General features: G+C 45.0%; 2 protein-coding genes across 2 annotated transcripts; one reads left to right on the forward strand and one right to left on the reverse strand.

Annotated features, from left to right (window-relative positions):
- The first annotated feature begins 2 nt into the window (after positions 1-2).
- On the forward strand, positions 3-1,657 carry LOC119295847 (putative H/ACA ribonucleoprotein complex subunit 1-like protein 1). The gene is made up of 4 exons (XM_037574295.1): positions 3-147; positions 246-394; positions 785-900; positions 1,311-1,657. Exons 1-4 carry the CDS (start codon positions 3-5, stop codon positions 1,462-1,464), a joined length of 564 nt encoding a protein of 187 aa, XP_037430192.1. The 3' UTR covers positions 1,465-1,657.
- Positions 1,658-1,800: 143 nt separating this feature from the next.
- Positions 1,801-6,062, reverse strand: LOC119295848 (pumilio homolog 12-like). Its single transcript, XM_037574296.1, has 6 exons — positions 5,869-6,062; positions 3,580-5,190; positions 3,334-3,496; positions 2,850-3,013; positions 2,313-2,571; positions 1,801-2,245 (listed from the first exon to the last, which is right to left on the reverse strand). Exons 2-6 carry the CDS (start codon positions 5,124-5,126, stop codon positions 2,114-2,116), a joined length of 2,265 nt encoding a protein of 754 aa, XP_037430193.1. The 5' UTR covers positions 5,127-5,190; positions 5,869-6,062; the 3' UTR covers positions 1,801-2,113.
- Between the last annotated feature and the right edge of the window lie 12,472 nt (positions 6,063-18,534).

The following is an 18,534-nucleotide window of genomic DNA, read 5'->3' on the forward strand; positions in this document are numbered from 1 at the left end:
CCATGCGGCCCCCTAGAGGCGGCGGAGGTTTCCGCGGACGCGGCGGCGACCGAGGTGGCCGCTTCGGTGGAGGCGGCGGCGGCAGGGGCCGCTTCGGTGGAGGCGGCGGCGGGTTCCGCGACGAGGGCCCTCCAGCCGAGGTCGTCGGTGCGTGGTTTCTTTCAAGTCCTAACTGTCCGAGCCCTCTTCTTTTCGAGGCCCCGGTGAGTTTGACGTCTCTTGTTTTTTGTTTGTTTATTATGCAGAGGTGTCGACGTTCCTGCACGCCTGCGAGGGGGACGCGGTAACGAAGCTGACGAACGAGAAAGTGCCCTACTTCAACGCGCCTATATACCTCCAGAACAAGACCCAGATCGGCAAAGTCGACGAGATCTTCGGCCCCATCAACGAATCAGTAAGAGCTTCCTTCCCCTCATCATCAATATAGTGCCCGCAAAGTTTTGACCAACTGGTCCATCTGTTGTTAGGTAGGATTTTTTGCTCGGTTGGAGATAGCAGTTTACCACTTCAAATTTAGAGTCTTGAATCTCAAGGCATGTGAGAACTGAGTTTGATTCTCCATTTAGTACAGTTGAAAATGTTTGTTTTGGCTGTGTGGCAATGCTGTAGCGTGTTTAATAATTAGGTGCAACTTTTAAGATGACTGAATGCCTTGCCTGATTGTTTTTTACCTCTGTTGTTATCATTGCTCTAAATTTTAGGTCTGCTCATGCTGCATATCTTATTAGTTTGTGTTGTCTGTAGTATCATGCTGCATGTCTTGTAACCTTTGTATTGTCTGTAGTATTTCTCGGTCAAGATGTTCGAGGGAGTCATTGCAACATCTTACAATGAAGGTGACAAGTTCTTCATTGATCCCATGAAGCTGCTGCCCCTTTCACGCTTCCTGCCGCAGCCAAAGTAATGATCTGTTTACTTGTCATATTTTTTGCATTATTTACTCTTCAGTCTTGAATATGGAACTTAGCAACATGTCTTTTCATGGCTAACTCTTATTCAGTTTGTAGTGTATTGATAAGTTTGATGACTACGTTCTTCAAACTTGAAACCAGCAGTGTCAAAACTCTTGCAGACAGTCTCTGTGAAAGAGGTTATAGGATTTTCCTAAGTCAAAACTTTGTTAAGTTTGACCAAGTCTATAAAAAAATATCAGCAGCATCCTAGCATTAGTATGAAACGAAGGGAGTACCATTAGTGTACATGTGGAAAATGCATATGAGAAACCAAATAAAGTGTTCAGCATTCGTCTAGTTACAGCTTGATAACTTGTTAGTTGTTTGATAGTCTTTTGCTTTGCTTGTTGTATGCAGGGGCTCTACTCCAAGAGGTGGTTGTCGCGGTGGAAGAGGTGCTGGTCGCGGTGGATTTGGTGGCCGTGGTGGATTCCGTGGAAGAGGTGCACCAAGGGGTCGTGGACCTCCCAGGGGTGGAGGGCGTGGTTTCAGAGGACGAGGCAGATTCTAGGATGTAGTTTTAAGTTGGCTGTTTGTTGAAACACGATGTTCTACATTATCCGTTCAGCTGGAAACATTATGCTAAGTCAGCTGTGAGCGCTCTTTCTGTGGAAGTTGAATTCTCTGAGGAACAAAGTCTTTGTATCTCTTCCTAAGTCATGCATTGATTGTTAAACGCCGCTTTTCTGTTATTGTGACATAAACTAGTTCAATTGAACCTGGTAACACTGTTCAATTCAGCTACCAGAGAAGCTTGCATCCAGGATTGTAGAGTAATTGTGCAGATGATAACAGTCAACCAAATGAATTTTTTTAGGCATATTTAGCGAACTACATGGCCTTCGGATCAAGAAACCAAAGCATACAGCTGACCAGTTATTATAAGATATATATAGATTCTATACATGCGCAAAAATACACTAAAAAGGCTTCCTCTTATCTGGAAATATTATACTACTACACATGGTTTTCGAGTCATGCGAGTCGCTCTGGGGCAGCGACTCGGAAGAAGTCGAGCCTGCGTTGTGACTAGTCGCGACTTAGAGTCGCGAGTCAACACTAAGCTGAGTCGACCATATTTTTGTGACTCATAGACTAGTCGAGCGACTCAAAATCCATGCTACTACATTCAGAGCTCTTTCTGGTACAAGCGCGGATGGCTACAAAACTCCAACTCGGTGTTGCTTGTTCTTGAGGTATGTTTTTGATAGAACCCTTTTCCCATACATGTGGCTTTGCATTGCAGCAGCGTGTGGCCTAATAGCCTCGACAAAGGTGGTATGTAGCGGACCCTGCATGATTAAACATACTTGATAAGAATTTACGCTTTTTAGCTGGGGGTGCATCAACGTTTTTTACCTTGCAATGTTCAAGTGCTGTTTGAATAACAAAATTGCCGTACTGATCCACCATAATATGCTGCAACTTGGGATCGTTGATAAGTTCTTGGATGATTTTGTCACGCATGTGCTGGGGCGCTCGCTTCAGACAGTTTTCCACCACATGGCTACCACATTTCTGAATTGACAGATACCCAAAGTGACCCTCCAGCTCATCAACTATTTTCGATGTCGCCCATTCAATGCCGTGGTTGAGAATTGACTGAATAACGTAGTTCCTGCAAGGTATGGTCACGTTATCTATCTCTTCAGACTAGTCCCTCCATCGCAGAACTCAAGCTTTACAAGCCTTGACCAAGCTTATCGAGAAAATTATCTATATCTACAATACCAAATATATACCACATGAAACTAAAATTTATGGTGAATCTAATGCTACTGATTTGGTATCCTAGATGTTGATAACATTTTTTATAAGATTGGCCAAATTTTACAAAACCTAACACTCACTATATTTCAGGACAGAGGGAGTACTAGTTAAGGATAAGAGCCATACCCAAATCGATCATCGGCAAGGGTTAGAGCACTGGATATAATATTGCTTAACAAGTTGAACTTCTGTTCATCATCTGAATGTTCGATGCATTTTTGAATGCTACAACAGCCTTGTTGATGTGTTGCTAGTCCAAGATAGTGCAATGTAGCAGCATCAAGAAGGAACTACAGCAATTATAAAGCATTCACAAGTTAGAGTAGAACATAGATGATAATAAGTTATATAGATAAAAAAATCAATTCCTGATGCAAAGTGCGTGGATATTTAACTATGTCAAGCAAAATAGATTATTGCAAAGAGCCTAAGAAAGGACTGATGAGTAAAAATTAGAAACTTGTGTGCCAGTAAGCAATATTCTACACACATTCTTTAACACTAACAATCTTTTTTTTTTGCGGGTTTAACACAAACAACTTGAATGCATATAATGTGTAAAAGGTACAGAAATTTCCATAATTAAATCGGATGATTAGCAGGAACATACCGCTTTGGACTCCGGTAACAGTTTCTGCAGGCATCGGTTTGCAACATGACTGCCATTAGGATCTAGCATCAAATGCATTGCTCCAGGACTCAGTGCAAACACAACCTTAGAAACTTGATCCGGATTATTTACAGTTTCAATTATCTTTTGCACTGCACGAGTCCTGAACATTTTTTTCCAAAAAGATATGAAATAGAAGCAATAACTATATAAGAATAAAGCAAATGATCAGATTTTTGCTCATACCCATGCATGTTGCAAGAAACTGCAATAAGATCTCCAGGCGTTTTGGTAACTTCACATATTATGCGCATCCGTTGATCATCACTGCACCCTTCAAGCAGCTTCTGCACTAAATAGTTGCCAAATGGATCGACCATAAGTTCACCAATATGATCAATTATTTCAGCAAAGACTCTTTCGACATCCTCTTGGCTGCCTTGAGCAAATACTTTTTGCAGAAAGCGGCAGCCATTCTGATCCTTAGCCAACATATAGATTCGCCCAGCAACTTCGTCAACTGAATTATAATTCAGCTCACGTGGTTTCATGACCAAGGGCAGAAGCTGGGAGTTTGGTGTGTCGGGGTGCAAGGAATAATTACTATGAATATCAAGATGGTTATGGGCACTACTAGTTCTTCCATCCCTACCAATGCAACCATCTACAGGAGTACTCTTGGTACTTACTGAATTTACCCCATCAGCCCTCATCCGCAGCTTTTCTGGATAACTTACAGTGCTGATATTATCTGAAATCTGATGGCGTGAGAAACCATTAGACAAAGAGTAAAACTTGTCAACTTGCTGACGGAAGTTACTACTGCCACATGGACTGTCAGCAGACAGTGTGCAATGAAAACTGTTCGGCTGGGTATTTCTCTTCTGAAAGGCAGCACCATTAGAGTAAGGATCCTCAATTCCCATTCCCTGTCGATGAATATTAGGTGTTTCAATATGTGATGTGCCGTTTGCAGAAGTGCAAGCTGCAGCCTGTTGATGTCTCCTACTTCGACAAACATCTGACCCAGCAACCTGTTGCAACTGTGGGTAAACATAATGTGGTTGCAGCATCGCGCATCTTGGTGTTTCTGTACCATGCTGCCACATGATGTTTGAATCAAATGGCTGGCCGTAAGGTGCATACAGCTGAGACTGTACATCCAGATAAAACTGCTGCTCGATGGGTGAAGTTGACAGAGCTGATTGGTGGTAAGGAGCACTGGAAAAACTACCCAGGTCGTGCATCACTGAGCCCCTTGGGAAATTCTCGAAGAGCGGTGGAAATCTGTAAGCTTGTTCTTGTTGTCCAACAGTTAGTTCGTCTCGTTTCTGATTAACGTGTTCAGCACAGAACGTCAAATCATCTTGAACAATTGCAGGCACAAGCGACGGGTTCAATGTAACATCTGGAGGCGTAATCTCTGAGTGATAATTTGCAGGGCCAGATGGATAGTACCCATTTACTGGCACAAAATCTCTGGTACTTGTGAGAGAATCAGCTGTATAATTCTTTAAGCTCATGTCCCCAAAAGCAGATGCTAACTGCTCGTCGGGTAGACCATCACTAGGAAACTCCACAACACTCTTATTGCTTCCAATCATCGCAGAATCATACATTGTGAACGGTGGAGAAGGCAATGGCCTTCTCATCTTAGCCCCCCCTGCCTGTGAAGTACTACCACTCATGTAGTGGATCATCATGTCACCAACATTGCCCAATTCAGCACCAGGAATTCTGTCAACAAAAGCTCCAAACTTGGAACAATCCTGAATACTCTGCGATTCCCCCATGCCAGGAACAGGATGATCTATGACACACGGCTCAAATCACACAATGCAGGTAGCGGCAATGGTCCTGCAACACCAGGAGTTTCATGTTACAGTCGGAGGTCATAAAATCTCTGCAGGACATACATAAAGAAAAGGCAAAACCACATGTGAACATAAAAAAAAGGCTTTACACAAAGACAGCAGGCGTTCAAGAAACCACAAGAAGATTTGGACGGGCACAGAAGAATTTGTTAAATTAGACATAAATCTGGCAATCGAACAGAAGGAATAGTGCGGAGATTTGATCCTCACAGCACCACAAAGACGGCATCAAACAATGCACATGGATACCTAAATCAGAACTAAGCAGGGAAAGAAATCAAACCAGCCCATAATTCCATCATCTGATGGTCCAAATCCGTGAGCGGATTATGCAAATATCATAAATAATGTCATCAACTGCAGGGGAGTCGGGGATCAAGAGTCCACCCATCGCTCAATCATCTCAAAATCCAAGGCCGATTAAGATGGCAAAACCCCAGAAAAACCCCCGATCACCACGGAAACAGGGCGCAATCCCCACCAAGAAGACGAACCAAAGGAAACCCGCCTCGAGTAATCCAACCTTGGGGATAACGAACCGAAGAAATCGATCGAAACAACGAGAGTAAGCCGATCTATCTAAACCGATGGACGATTCCCCAACACGGGCAAGCAAAATTAGCAGTGAAGAGAGAGAAAGCACTATCGGGACGGGAGCAACCTTGGAGAAGGGGATTGCGATGGAGAATCCCAGGAATCGTGGAGAGATTAGGGTGAAACAACCTGCCGCGAAGGATCGGCCGGGGGAAGTCGGAGATATGTGGAGATTTTATTGGGAGGCTTGCGGGGGAAGGAGATGAAAAGAGGGGCGTTTCTGCTGGTGCATTTCCTTGGACTCTCTGCTCTCCCACACAACTCCATCTGCCTTTCTCTCTCCCAAAACAAGACTTTCTGGGTATAGAGAGAGAAGCTGTGGGCCCATACTCCGTCCATCCATCCATGCCTGGATTTTATGGAAACCAAGATTGGGTGTGTACATTAGACGGCTCATTAATGAATAATTTTACATGCACTTCATATGCAAAATTACACTTCTATTCGTTACTGAAGAACATTTTGAGTGGTGTTGGGCCTCCGGTGAGGAGTAATACCCTACGTCCTGCTTGCTACTGTTATTCACGGTGGGTATACCTCGTGCGATAGTGCTACCGAGAGTCTATTCTACGAGAGTAGGTGGGAATGAGAGTCTCTGCCTCCACCTTATATACACGATGGGGGCTAAGGGTTTTACAAAGAGGGAGATGCGGTCTAGGGCCCCGCCAGCTTGGCTTCGGGTTCAAGATGATCTTTTGGCGCCTGTCTATTCCTCGCGGCTCCTTCTCGTCGCCAGACGCGTGGTGGGCCTTCTGGGCCTTGGGCATGCCTGCTGTCGGGCTCCCTGTAGACAACCACCCCCGGTGTACCACACAATCGGTAGCCCTCGAGCATGTCGGGGGCCGTATATCTCTGGCGGGCTCCGCTTGGTCTTCAAGACGTACCTCTGGGAGCTTGGCTTTTCGAATATTTCGTTCCGGCCTGACTCCTACGAGGGCTTTAAGGGAGCTGCCGGCGCGGGCTCCGAGAAGAATATCATATGAAAACCAACATTCCGTAGAAACCGGTGAAAACCACGCAAAAGCGATGTTTTGAAGTTTTAAAAAATCTCAAAAAATAAGGGATGTTAAGTGGGTGATATTCTATTGCCATGCAAAATTTCAAGTTTAAACAAACTACGAGATGTGAGCTATGAAAAAAAAATCAACATCGAATAGTGCCAAACAGTAACGTCATTATTCATTACTGAATTTATCTTGTTCATAGCTCACATTCCGTAATGTATTTAACTTGAAATTTCACATGAAAATAAAACATCATCCTCTTAACTTCCCACATTTTTTAGATTTTTTGAAACTTTCAAACATGGTTTTCACAAAGTTTTCCTTAAATGATGGTTTGCGCACGATATTCTCCCGCGGGCTCTAACACAGATCGGGGGGCTCAGGATGTCGGAACTATGCGGCTTAAGCCTTATCGACGGGCCTCCTGGAGAATGAAGCATCACATGCCCGCCCCTCTCAAATAAATTAGGTTTTTGAAAACTGTATGAGGGCTCCCGCTAGTTGCGCTCTATCATAATGATAATGCCTGAATCCATGCGCCCACATCTCGCAAAGTGGGAAACCGTAGGAGACGTGGGGCACATGTCGCCCCATCAGAACCGCTCTTTCAGTAGTTAAAATGAAGAGTAGTATGAGCTTGAGTCTTTCTTTACTTTTATTCTCTTGCATAGACCACAACAACAATAATAAAAGGTTCATATGCTAATCTCATGGGGAGTAATGACTTCACATAAAAGAAGTATAGTTGGTAAAATGTAAGTTAACAAACATAACATTGGCCATTGATGCAATTCATGAAAGAATAATAAATGAAGGGAAATTTTACATATAAATTATACTATCTTGTACATATTTTATGATTATGAACCCCCATTAATTATTTCCAACCAAGTAGTTAATGTTGGACAAGGAAGACAATGTAATGGGTTATTGTGACGCCCCCGTTTATATTCACATACTAACCATACACGCATCATGCGCGATCATGAATGGGGACTCACGTCAATATCACAACACAACTCTACGACACAAATTAAACATAAAACATTATATTACAAGCCAGGGCATGAGGGCCCATAATACATCAGTCATCAAAGCAAATAATATCTGAGTACACACATAGTTAGACAAGTTTTGCCTTAAGAAGGCTGAGTAAAACACCGACACTAGATCGAAAGGCGAGGCCTCCTACTTGGGACCTCCGAACTACTCCCGGTCGTCGGTCTCCAAGTAGTAGGCACTGTCGGGGAAACCTGCATCCGTGGTGCTACCAGCTATTGCAGCAACCGGATCAAATGAAAAAGGGAGCAAAGCAACCGTGAGTACTCATCTGAAGTACTCTCAAGACTTACATTAGATCTACACTAGATATGCATCAGCATAAAAGGAATGGGGTTTGGACTATACTGCAAAAATGTCATAATAGGGGGGGGGGGAGCAGCTCATCCTATCGAAGACTACATCTTCTTGCAGCCATCATCTTGCAGTAGTATAAGAGAGGAGTACAGGATCGAAAGTATGTCTAGAGGGGAGGTGATTAGACTACTTGACCAAATAAAAATCCGTCCTTCTCCCAATTTTAGTGGGCAGATTTTAGCAATTATGACAAGTCAAGTAACACTCTACACATGCAAGTCAAAGAGTATAGTAGTGGAATGTAGAACATTGCACATGTAAGTAAAGGGAAGGGTTCGGAGAAAGAAACGCAATAGGGACACAGAGATTTTTGGCGTGGTTCTGATAGGTGGTGTTATCGTACGTCCACGTTGATGGAGACTTCAACCCACAAAGGCTAACAGCTGCGTGAGTCCATAGAGGGCTCCACCCATGAAGGGTCTACGAAAAAGCAACCTCTTGTCTATCCCACCACGGTCGTCGCCCACAAAGGACTTGCCTCACCCGGGTAGATCTTCATGAAGTAGGCGATCTCCTTGCCCTTACAAACTTCTTGGTTCAACTCCACATCATGTCAGAGGCTCCCAAGTGACACCTAATCAATCTAGGAGACACCACTCTCCAAAAGGTAATAGGGGTGTGTTGATGATGAACTCCTTGCTCTTGTGCTTCAAATGATAGTCTCCCCAACACTCAAATCTCTCTCTCTCTCTCTCTCTCATAGATTTGGCTATGGTGGAAGAAGGATTTGAGTGGAAAGTGACTTGGGGAAGGCTAAAAATAAGGGTTCAAATGGGTAGGAATGGAATCCCTTGATCTCAACACATGAGTAGGTGGTTTTCTCTCAGAAAATGAATGGTGGAAGTGTAGGCACGTTCTGAGGGCTCTCCTCCATGAGGAAGAAGGGGTGGAGGGGTATATATAGCCTCCACACAAAATCCAACCATTACACACTTTTGACCCATCTCTGTGGCACCGATTTAGGAAACTCGTTGGCATCGATCTGTGTAAAAATATGAACATTAGGAATCTTGATGGACCAACAGGAACAACTCGGAGGTACCGATGTGAAAGGGCTTAGGGAAAACCTCATCTCGGTGACATCGATTGCATCATCTGTGTGGGACCGAAGTAAAGCAATGAGGCAACAGAGAGTTGCGTGTTGCACCTTGCCATGTTATCATATGCATTTCATCCGCATGTTTTTCAAAACTTGCATCCGTTCATAGTGGCCGCTCCTCTCCCGTCCTCTCCGTTGTCTGTTCTGAGTCCAACCACACTCGCACGCGCCCGCGACACCTCTGATATTAGTTTATAAGTGGGATAAAAATGTTCTCAGAATGGGTTGAGAGTTGGCGTGCGGTCTTGTTTTATTGTAGGTAGACCGCTTGCCAAATTTTATCGCATTTGGATTCCGTTTGATACCCCAACGGATAACTATAGCGGCAATATAGTTGGTCAAAACGACGGACGTTTTTGGTATCCCAAAACCTATGCCAGGCCGCTTGTGACGCCCCCGATTCGATCATACACTAATCATACATGCAAATGTGTATGATCAAGATCAGGGACTCACGAGAAGATATCACAACACAAATCTAGACACAAATAAAATAATATAAGCTTTATATTACAAGCCAGGGGCCTCGAGGGCTCGAATACAAATGCTTGATACACAAGAGAGTCAGAGGAAGCAACAATATCTGAGTACAGACATAAGTTAAACAAGGATGCCTTAAGAAGGCTAGTACAAAAGCAACATGATCAAAGACGTAAGGCCTCCTGCTTGGGACCTCCTATCTACTCCTGGTCGTCGGTGGTCTCCACGTAGTAGCATTCGTCAGCGGTGGCATTTGGCTCTAGGGATCCACCATCTGGTTGCAACAACCAGAAAGAAGAAAGAAGGGGGAAAGGGGTTACCAAAGCAACTGTGAGTATCCATCCGAAGTACTTGCAAGCATCAGATCTATGCTAAGTATGCATTCGTATCAAATGAAAGGTACGTATCTATAACTGAACTACAGAATGCCAGAATAGAGGGGAAGGCCTAGCCTATCGATGACCAGCATCTTCAAGTAGCTCCAAGCATCTTGCAGCATTTAGAAGAGTAGATAATAATAGTTTATATTTAACAAACATGTTGTAGAATTAGAGCCCAGAGATCCTTCCTCGACTCCCTGCGAGAAAGCAATCCCGGAGCCACATATCCATCACATATATCAAGTATTCCTTTCTAGTTATATTAGATCAGGATACAAGTCTGAACGTCCGCTGCAGTGGACAAGGCTATTAATAGGTAATCTTCCCTGCAGGGGTGCACCACCTTTTCCAACACGCTTGATTACTCTGGCCGGACACACTTTTCTGAGTCAATGCCCGGCCTCGGAAGATCAACATGTCACAACCCTACCTAGGCTCAGCAGAGAGGTCCCCGACGGTCTACATCCTAAGCACTCTGGGGTCTTGGGACCATCGCCCGTTGCACTCCGGGTCGTTGCGAGCAGGGTGGATACCAGCACCGCCTCGGACGGCCAACATGATCCGACCGTGCCGCAATACTGAACTGGACGTCTGACAAAGCTTCGGCTGATACCACGATGCCGAGGCCCATAACTATTCCTGCATGGTGGTTAGTGCGTAAAGGCCAGAGGCCAACTCAGAACAAATATCCAAATCATTAGTGCGTTGGGAGCTTGCGAAGACGAGCAGATACTCACGATCGACGTGACCCCTTCGCCCCGTCTCCTGGACTTATGGCAAGGGCCTAGAATGCTCGACCGTGCCACATAATTATCTCGCGGGTGCTCTCCGGGCCCGTCCGACTTTCACATCAACTCGTGGGTACCCCTCAGGGCTGACCCGACTTCAACAATGGCCTCAAGTAAAGTCCAGGTAACCGTGTGTCATAACATCAAGGGGGAATCCGAGGAACCACCCTCGAGGGAATCCACTTGATGTATCGTCAAGTTGAACTTAGGAGGAATCACCCTCGAGGTTCACCCTTGAGGTGTTGCACGACAGAGTCGTATCAGGACTGGTGAGAGGAATCACCCTCGATGACCACAACCGAATAGCTACACTACAGAGTCATCAACAGGAGTGCTTTACGAGGTATCACCCTCGACACTCGATAGTAGCTCTATAGAGTCAAGCAACAAAAGGGGTGCGGTGTGATGTGAGGTGTTGGGTTTGGTCGTCGATCACATTGATCTAGTCGTCGATGATGAAGCAGGGGCAACAAGGACAAGATGGGGGTCACTGGCGGATCACCAAACAACCTATACAAAGCACTTTAGGATAAGCAGGTAGGTAAAAATAGCAGGTTATGCATCAAAATAGGAGCAGTCAATTACAGTAGCAAAATATAATGCGAGCAAGAGAGATAATGAAATAGGCGATATTGAGATGATCAAAGGGGGCTTTCCTGGAAGCTCCACTGAAAGGGAATGTCGGATTTAGGGATCCGGCAACCCTTGAGAGGTTCGAACTCTAGGGTGCGTGCAGAGATCTTAACCTGCCCAGCCTGCCTACTCGTGATCCTCCTAGCCTAGCGCGTCGAGGTCAAAGGGACATAAAGACACAGAGATTTATACTGGTTCGGCCTATCGTTGTGGTGTAATACCCTAATCCAGTGTGGTGTGGTGGATTGCCTCGAGGGGATATGGATGAACTAGTACAGTGGATGAACAAGCCTCAGGAGGTGAGGTGTTCTTGAGCTGGTGTGGTGTTCTACTTGTTCTGATTTAGGTCCCCTTCTATGGTGGTGGCTATGTCCTATATATAGTGGCCTTGGTCCTCTTCCCAAATATGAGCGGGAAGGGATCCCACAACGGCGGGATTTGAAAGGGGACAAGTAGTACAGTCTATCCTGACAAAAGTAGTCTTCGCTTGCGAAAAGCCTTTGGTCGTGACGCTGCGGTGGGCTCGATGATGACCTCCGTCCTGCCGTCCTGGCAGTCTTGGTCTTGTTTCACCAGAATGGAAACCTTTGGCTGATTCCTCGGGACTCCGCGCCTGTGGCTTGCCCCCCTTGCACCAAAGAGGAAACCTGCGCTCTGCACCCACCTGGCGCCCGCCTAGCTCCCGCCTGGCCTTGGTCGTAATGGCTCACGTTAGCTGAGCCTCATGAGATAACTTGCATAGAACTCTCCGCCCCTCAGGAGCCCTCCTGAGGGGGCCACCTCCTTCGGGGGTCTTGGCATCGTCCGCCTCGCGAGGCTTCACTACAAAAAAATACACTTCTGTGATGATACACGTTTGTCACAGTAGGTCGCGTTTTTTGTCATGCATGTACATCCATGACAAATTTATGATAGAATCAAGATAGTCATACATGTGCTGTCGTAGAAGTGTTCCATGACATTACCAAAATTATCATCACGGAAGTGTCCACTTCCATGACGATAAATCGCGCGTCACAGAAGTGCTTTTGTCAAGGGTGACCGACATGTGGCATCCACCGTAACGGAACGCCGTTAAGCTATCGGGTCGGGTTTTGGATCCGATAACCCGTTAACAGCCCCGACCAATGGGGATTTTCCACGTGTAAAATCATCATTGGCTGGAGGAAACACATGTAGGCTCACCGTTGGGACAAATGTCATCCACTCATTGGACGGAAGACGCCTATGATACGTCGACATGTGGCACGGCCCAACAGAGGCCCATTCCTGTGAAAAGGCCGGCCCAGTAAAAACAGCAGGCCAGCCCATATAAGGCCTACTTGTGTCAGGTCCATTTAAGCCCACGACCCATACGAGATGAGCCAATTCGGCCCGTCAACGGCCCGTTAAAGATTTGACACCATTGCAGCCCATCGTCAGTTCGAGCCCGTTAACAGCCCGCTATATATCTGGGCTCAATATCGACCCGATGAGATTTCGGCCTGTTAACGGCCCGTTTAATGGATGGGCCAATTTTCAGGATGTACATCTTTCGGCCTTTTAGCGACCCATTTAAATGTTGGGCTAGTTTCCGGCCCGATGTGTCTTTTAGCCTGTTGACGGCCCATAAATCTGATGGGCCATTTGTTGTCGGACCTAAGTTTCGGCCTTTTAGTGGCCCATTTAAGTGTTGGGCCAATTTTCTGGCCCGGTGTCACTTTTAGCCTGTTGACGGCCCATAAATCAGTTGGGCCATTTATAGTCGGACCTGAGTTTTGGCCTTTTAGCGACCCATTTAAGTGTTGGGCCAATTCCCGGCCCTGTGTGCCTTTCGGCCTATTAACGGACCATAAATGAGTTGGGCTATTTGTAGTCGGACCTTAGTTTTGGCCTTTTAATGGCCCATGCCCTTCATGGTCCAATACCAGCCCGGTTTCTCTTTCGGCCTGCTAAAGGCCCACAACACAGTTGGGCCATTTACAATACGACCTGACTTTCGGCCTCTTAGCGGCCCATGGTCTTCATGGTCCAGTACAAGCCTGCTGTCTCTTTCGGCCTGCTAAAGGCCTACAATATAGTTGGGCCATATGTAGCCCAAACTTAGTAACGACCTATGAAATAAACTGGGGCCACCTGTTGCCCGCTTCGATGTCGGCTGTTAATGACCCGGGAGGTAAGATGGCCGACCATTAACTTTCGGCCTAGTAACGGCCCATTAACTTAATGGGCCCACTAAAGTTCGTACATGTCTTTAGGCCAAATTAGGTAATTTGAGCCCATTACGACAAGCAATTATGCACATGACCAAAACCGATCACGCAAAGGTACGACATACAGGGAATAATGTTGCACATCCAGCATATATTATAGGAAATTACATCCACTAGGTAATCAAAGATTGATGCCAGTGCAAATAAATGAGCAGAACCTAACCATCTACAACGTCACAATCTGCAACCTCAGCACAGATGACGCCCATAAGCATGTGGGCAAGTTCTTTCTACTTTGCTACCCTGTCTCTGAAAACATTGATCAGTTGTTGTGTCGCACGACTCTGCACCTCTGATTCATCCACCATTTCCATCATTGCTTGAGCCATTAATTGGTTCACAAACATACATTTATTCCATTGCATTCGAGACAGAGGATACTGAATAGATTCAGATGGCGATTTTGGCAGGCTTGTATTATTGATAGTGGAGAGTGTCTCGACCACTGTATCATAACATAAATTAGGACGGGAACCAAACAGATTAATCATGAGTTATTGCCATATTACCTGACATAGATTTACTGGAAAGAAACAATGGGGTTGCCTTGCTGTTTTCAGAGTTTGTCTTCTTATCTTCAGCAGCCTGCACAAAATTAACACACTAGCGTTGCTATCATTGGCCAAGTCAGATAATAGGAAAGCAACATTGACACAACGAACGTTTGGGAAAGTAGCCTACACCAAATTAACACAATATGGCACAACTGTCATCAGCCAGGTGAGGTAGTATGAAAGCAACATTGACACAATGAATGAATGGGCAACTAGAGAAGCACTACAATTCAGTAATGTGCGTGATATGAGATAGTACATTCATGCAGCTTAGTATGCAAAACTACCAGGCAGTTTTCCTTACAAAAATCAACATTGACGCCTTTAACATTTTGCTACAACTAATTTTAGATCAGATAAAGGTTAGATTCACGCCGATTAACAAAATACATGTTGATGTAAAAATATAGTGATATACAACAGGTACTTGCATCAGCATTGGAGCACAGAGAATTCCCGCAAGATATTTTCCTCGAATACGATCCCAATGGAGGAAGTCTTCTATCGTTTAACCTTATTTTCTAAAAGAGAGATGGGTAAGAAACATGTAGAAAATATGATCAGAATGCTATAAAATTTCATGATGCGAGGATACGCACACGCTTCTTAGAATGGAGTTGACATTCTTTTGCTGGACTGGAGCGGACTAGTTCTTTGGCCACTGGAATCTGCTTATTATCAGTGGGAGTTGGGTTTCTCTGTGCTGGGGCAGTATCTATGAAAAATGGAGTTGGTTTATTATCTCCTGGCATTTGGATCTTTTGCAAAGACCTGGTTTCTAACCCTTCAGATTCTAACAGAGCCGTCTTCCCCTTGCATGCCTTATATAGAAGAATGGTGATTCAGTTATAAAACATGCTACAGCAGAGATGGAATAGGTACTGAAGAATAGAAAGGCATGACATATTGACATGTATTCCCTCCATCCGGAATAAATGGATGGGTCTAGGCGTATTTCAGTTCTAGATACATCCAGTTTTATCCATTTCTGCGATATTTAATATGGACGGAGGGAGTATGATGTAAGAGCTAGGGATACGACAGGACAACACAGTAAAAAACACTGAAAAACCCACTGCAGAACCAAAGTATTCAAACCCATTGATATGAGATAACACACTCATGCAGCTCAGGATGCAAAACTACCAGGCAGTTTTCCTTACAAAAATCAACATTGTGGCCTTTAATCATACATTTTGCTACAACTAAATTTAGATCAGATAAAGGTTGGATTCACGCCGATTAACAAAATACATGCTGATGTAAAAATATAGTGATATACAATAGGTACTTACATCTACATTGGAGCACAGAGAATTCCTGCAAGAATCTTTCCTCATAAATGATACCATTGCAGAAATTCTTCTATCTGTTAAGCTTATTTTCTAAAAGAGAGATTGGTAAGAAACATGTAGAAAATATGATCAACATGCTATAAATTTCATGATGGAAGGATACACACACACTTCTTAGAATTGAGTTGACATATTTTTGCTGGACTGGAGCGGACTAGTTCTTTGGCCACTGGAATCTGCTTATTGTTAGTAGGAGTTGGGTTTCTCTGTGCTAGAGCAGTATCTATAAAAACTGGAGTTGGTTTATTATCTCCTGGCGTTTGGATCTTTTGCAAAGGCCTTGTTTGTAACCCTTCAGATTCTAACATAGTCGTCTTCCCCTTGCATGCCTTGTATAGAAGAATGGTGCTTTAATTATAAAACATGCGACATCAGAGAGATGGAATAGGTACTGAAGAATAGAAATGCATGACATATTGACATGTATTCCCTCCATCCGGAAAAAATGGATGGGTCTAAGCGTATTTCAGTTCTAAATACATCCTTTTTTATCCATTTCGGCAACATGTAATCCGGACGGAGGGAGTATGGTGTAAGAGCTAGGGATACGACATGACAACACAACAAAAGAAAAACTAGTTGAATGTAAAACTATATGCTAGCGGAATACATACAGAAATAACTAAGGCAACATACATGTGTATGATTGGGAAAATAAGATGGCATTGCAATAGAGCACTAGAACAACACTTCAATGTAAAAAAACATGGTATGGCAGACAGATGAAGTACATACTGATGAATAACAATGCATAAGATATTCAGAAGCATGATGTCCAAATTAAGCAGATGGCATTGCGATAGAGTAGAATGACAGTACTTGAATTTGAAAATATGTTATCATGAATGGAATAGGTACTGAAAAACAGGAAGGCATGACAAATTTACATGCATGATCAGCATGCTAAGCACATGGCATTGCAACAGAGTAGATACACTCCAGGACATTATATGCATGTTGTACCCATATCATAGGCCAAGTTAGAGCAATGACCTTGTGGGGTGAAGAGGATTCATCATCTTTATGCAGGTCTTCTGAAGAACTGCCTTTACATGTTCCATCATATTGGGTATCATTGACATCAAGTTTATTGGCCTTTACATTGCTCCGTGAGGTTCTTGTGGATATATCAGTGTGTGAAATTATATCTGACATGCATGGAAGACAACTAGTAGTTAGATTTATGTAAATGAGTGCCTGTAGGAGACGATATAAATAGTAGGACTGGGGTTAACTAGCAGCAATAGGTCTCATAAACTAAAGGGAGAACCCAGATGAAAGCTACAGAATATGTATTGTTTGTACTCAAGATTAACTAGATGGCACACAAAAGTATTAAAGAACAACATATGTAATACTAGAAGTGGTATAATACTATAATCACCAGCCTGTGGGATAGCATTGGCTGATGGATGATAACTATGGAACAACGTTACCTAAAGAACAAGTATCTTAGCTGAAGTATGGAACATCGTGAACTCCTGAACAAGACCCGTAAGAGATCAGCATGAATATACAGTGAAATGTGATGATCTATTTTCCGTGCTTAGATGAATAACAAAGCCATAAATGTTGCACACAAGTAAGATGAGGGTACAACCTATCTGGCTGCCATCCATAGGAGTGAGCATCATGTGCTGACTTGTCGATGGCCCTGCAGTTGTTGTGGTTGTCCATGTCGGGCACGCGCATTCGATGTAGGGAACTGTTGAGTGGGGACTGTAGCTCCCTTCTGGTGTATGCTTCCCTTGTTGGAGCAGCTGCGGTGAGTCGGAAGACGGTGTGTCTGAAGATGCAGATAACGCATAATGTTAAGAACGACATATCTCTTTGATCCGAAGAAATACACTAAGAGATCAACAGCAAGGTATGAGAGTGGTCACACGTCTGTTGGCTGAATACTAAATTGGGGTCACACGATTTTATTTTATTTTGGTACTGTCCGATCTACGCCGGATGGCTTGATGGTCGTCTGGTGCCTCCCGGCTGACACTGTTCGGAATCTTCCCCGAAGAGCCAGCGACCAGCGGCAGAGCAGCCTGCCTCCACCGTCTGTGGCCCCGGCCAAAACCCCGCTCCCCGCCCCACCGCACTACTTTGGTTGCGCCAACCTCGGGCCAATCCACAAAGACTCCCCGTCATCCAGATCCGGCGGCGGCAGTACCTTCAACCCACGCAACTCTAAAAGATAGCCATCTAAGCACTGCTTCAGCGGTGAACTTGCGGCCCCGCACCCTTACATTAGACACCAGCCAACCGACAGCCTAGGAGCTCCGTCGCCTCGAGGGGTGCTGCTTCCCATTGGGAATCGATTGGCCCAGAATAAAAATTCAGACAACTGACGCCTAAATAAAGTGATTTCAGATGAGGGTGCGACCTATCTGGCGGCGTGGTGAAGTAGGCAGGTCCAGCTGCCGAGTCGGTGAGGCCGGCGCGGTTGCGGTGGTGACCGACGGCAGGGAAAGAGCGATGTCGCCATGGTCGACGGCTATGCAGAAGAAGCGCCAGGACTCTGGACGGATCTGAAGTTGGAGCCGCTCCGGCACTATGAACAACGGCGGGGGTGAATCGGCTCCGGTACGGTTCACGTGGCCGTCGTCGAGGCAGCACCAGTAGCACGGAGTAAGAGGCACACGGCCCAGTGCACGACGGCAATTGGACAGCGTTTTCGGCATTAGGGAGGAGGGCGGCTGTGAAATTGGTGCGGTGGGGGGCGCCATGGAGGTGGGGCTGAGGTTTCGCGGCTCCGGAGAAGGGAGCTTCCCGGGGAGA

The sequence above is a fragment of the Triticum dicoccoides genome, chromosome 4B (genome assembly GCF_002162155.2).
Source record: "Triticum dicoccoides isolate Atlit2015 ecotype Zavitan chromosome 4B, WEW_v2.0, whole genome shotgun sequence".
NCBI lineage: Eukaryota > Viridiplantae > Streptophyta > Magnoliopsida > Poales > Poaceae > Triticum > Triticum dicoccoides.

Bases quoted from the DNA above. Each gene is read 5' to 3' on its own strand.
- LOC119295847 (XM_037574295.1), top strand. From the start codon at position 3: ATGCGGCCCCCTAGAGGCGGCGGAGGTTTCCGCGGACGCGGCGGCGAC. The intron at 395-784 runs GTAAGAGCTTCC...TATTGTCTGTAG, and splicing joins TCGGCCCCATCAACGAATCA to TATTTCTCGGTCAAGATGTT. The intron at 901-1,310 runs GTAATGATCTGT...TGTTGTATGCAG, and splicing joins CGCTTCCTGCCGCAGCCAAA to GGGCTCTACTCCAAGAGGTG.
- LOC119295848 (XM_037574296.1), bottom strand. From the start codon at position 5,126: ATGGGGGAATCGCAGAGTATTCAGGATTGTTCCAAGTTTGGAGCTTTT. The intron at 3,014-3,333 runs GTATGTTCCTGC...TAATTGCTGTAG, and splicing joins TGTTACCGGAGTCCAAAGCG to TTCCTTCTTGATGCTGCTAC. The intron at 2,246-2,312 runs GTAAAAAACGTT...TTAATCATGCAG, and splicing joins CAGCACTTGAACATTGCAAG to GGTCCGCTACATACCACCTT.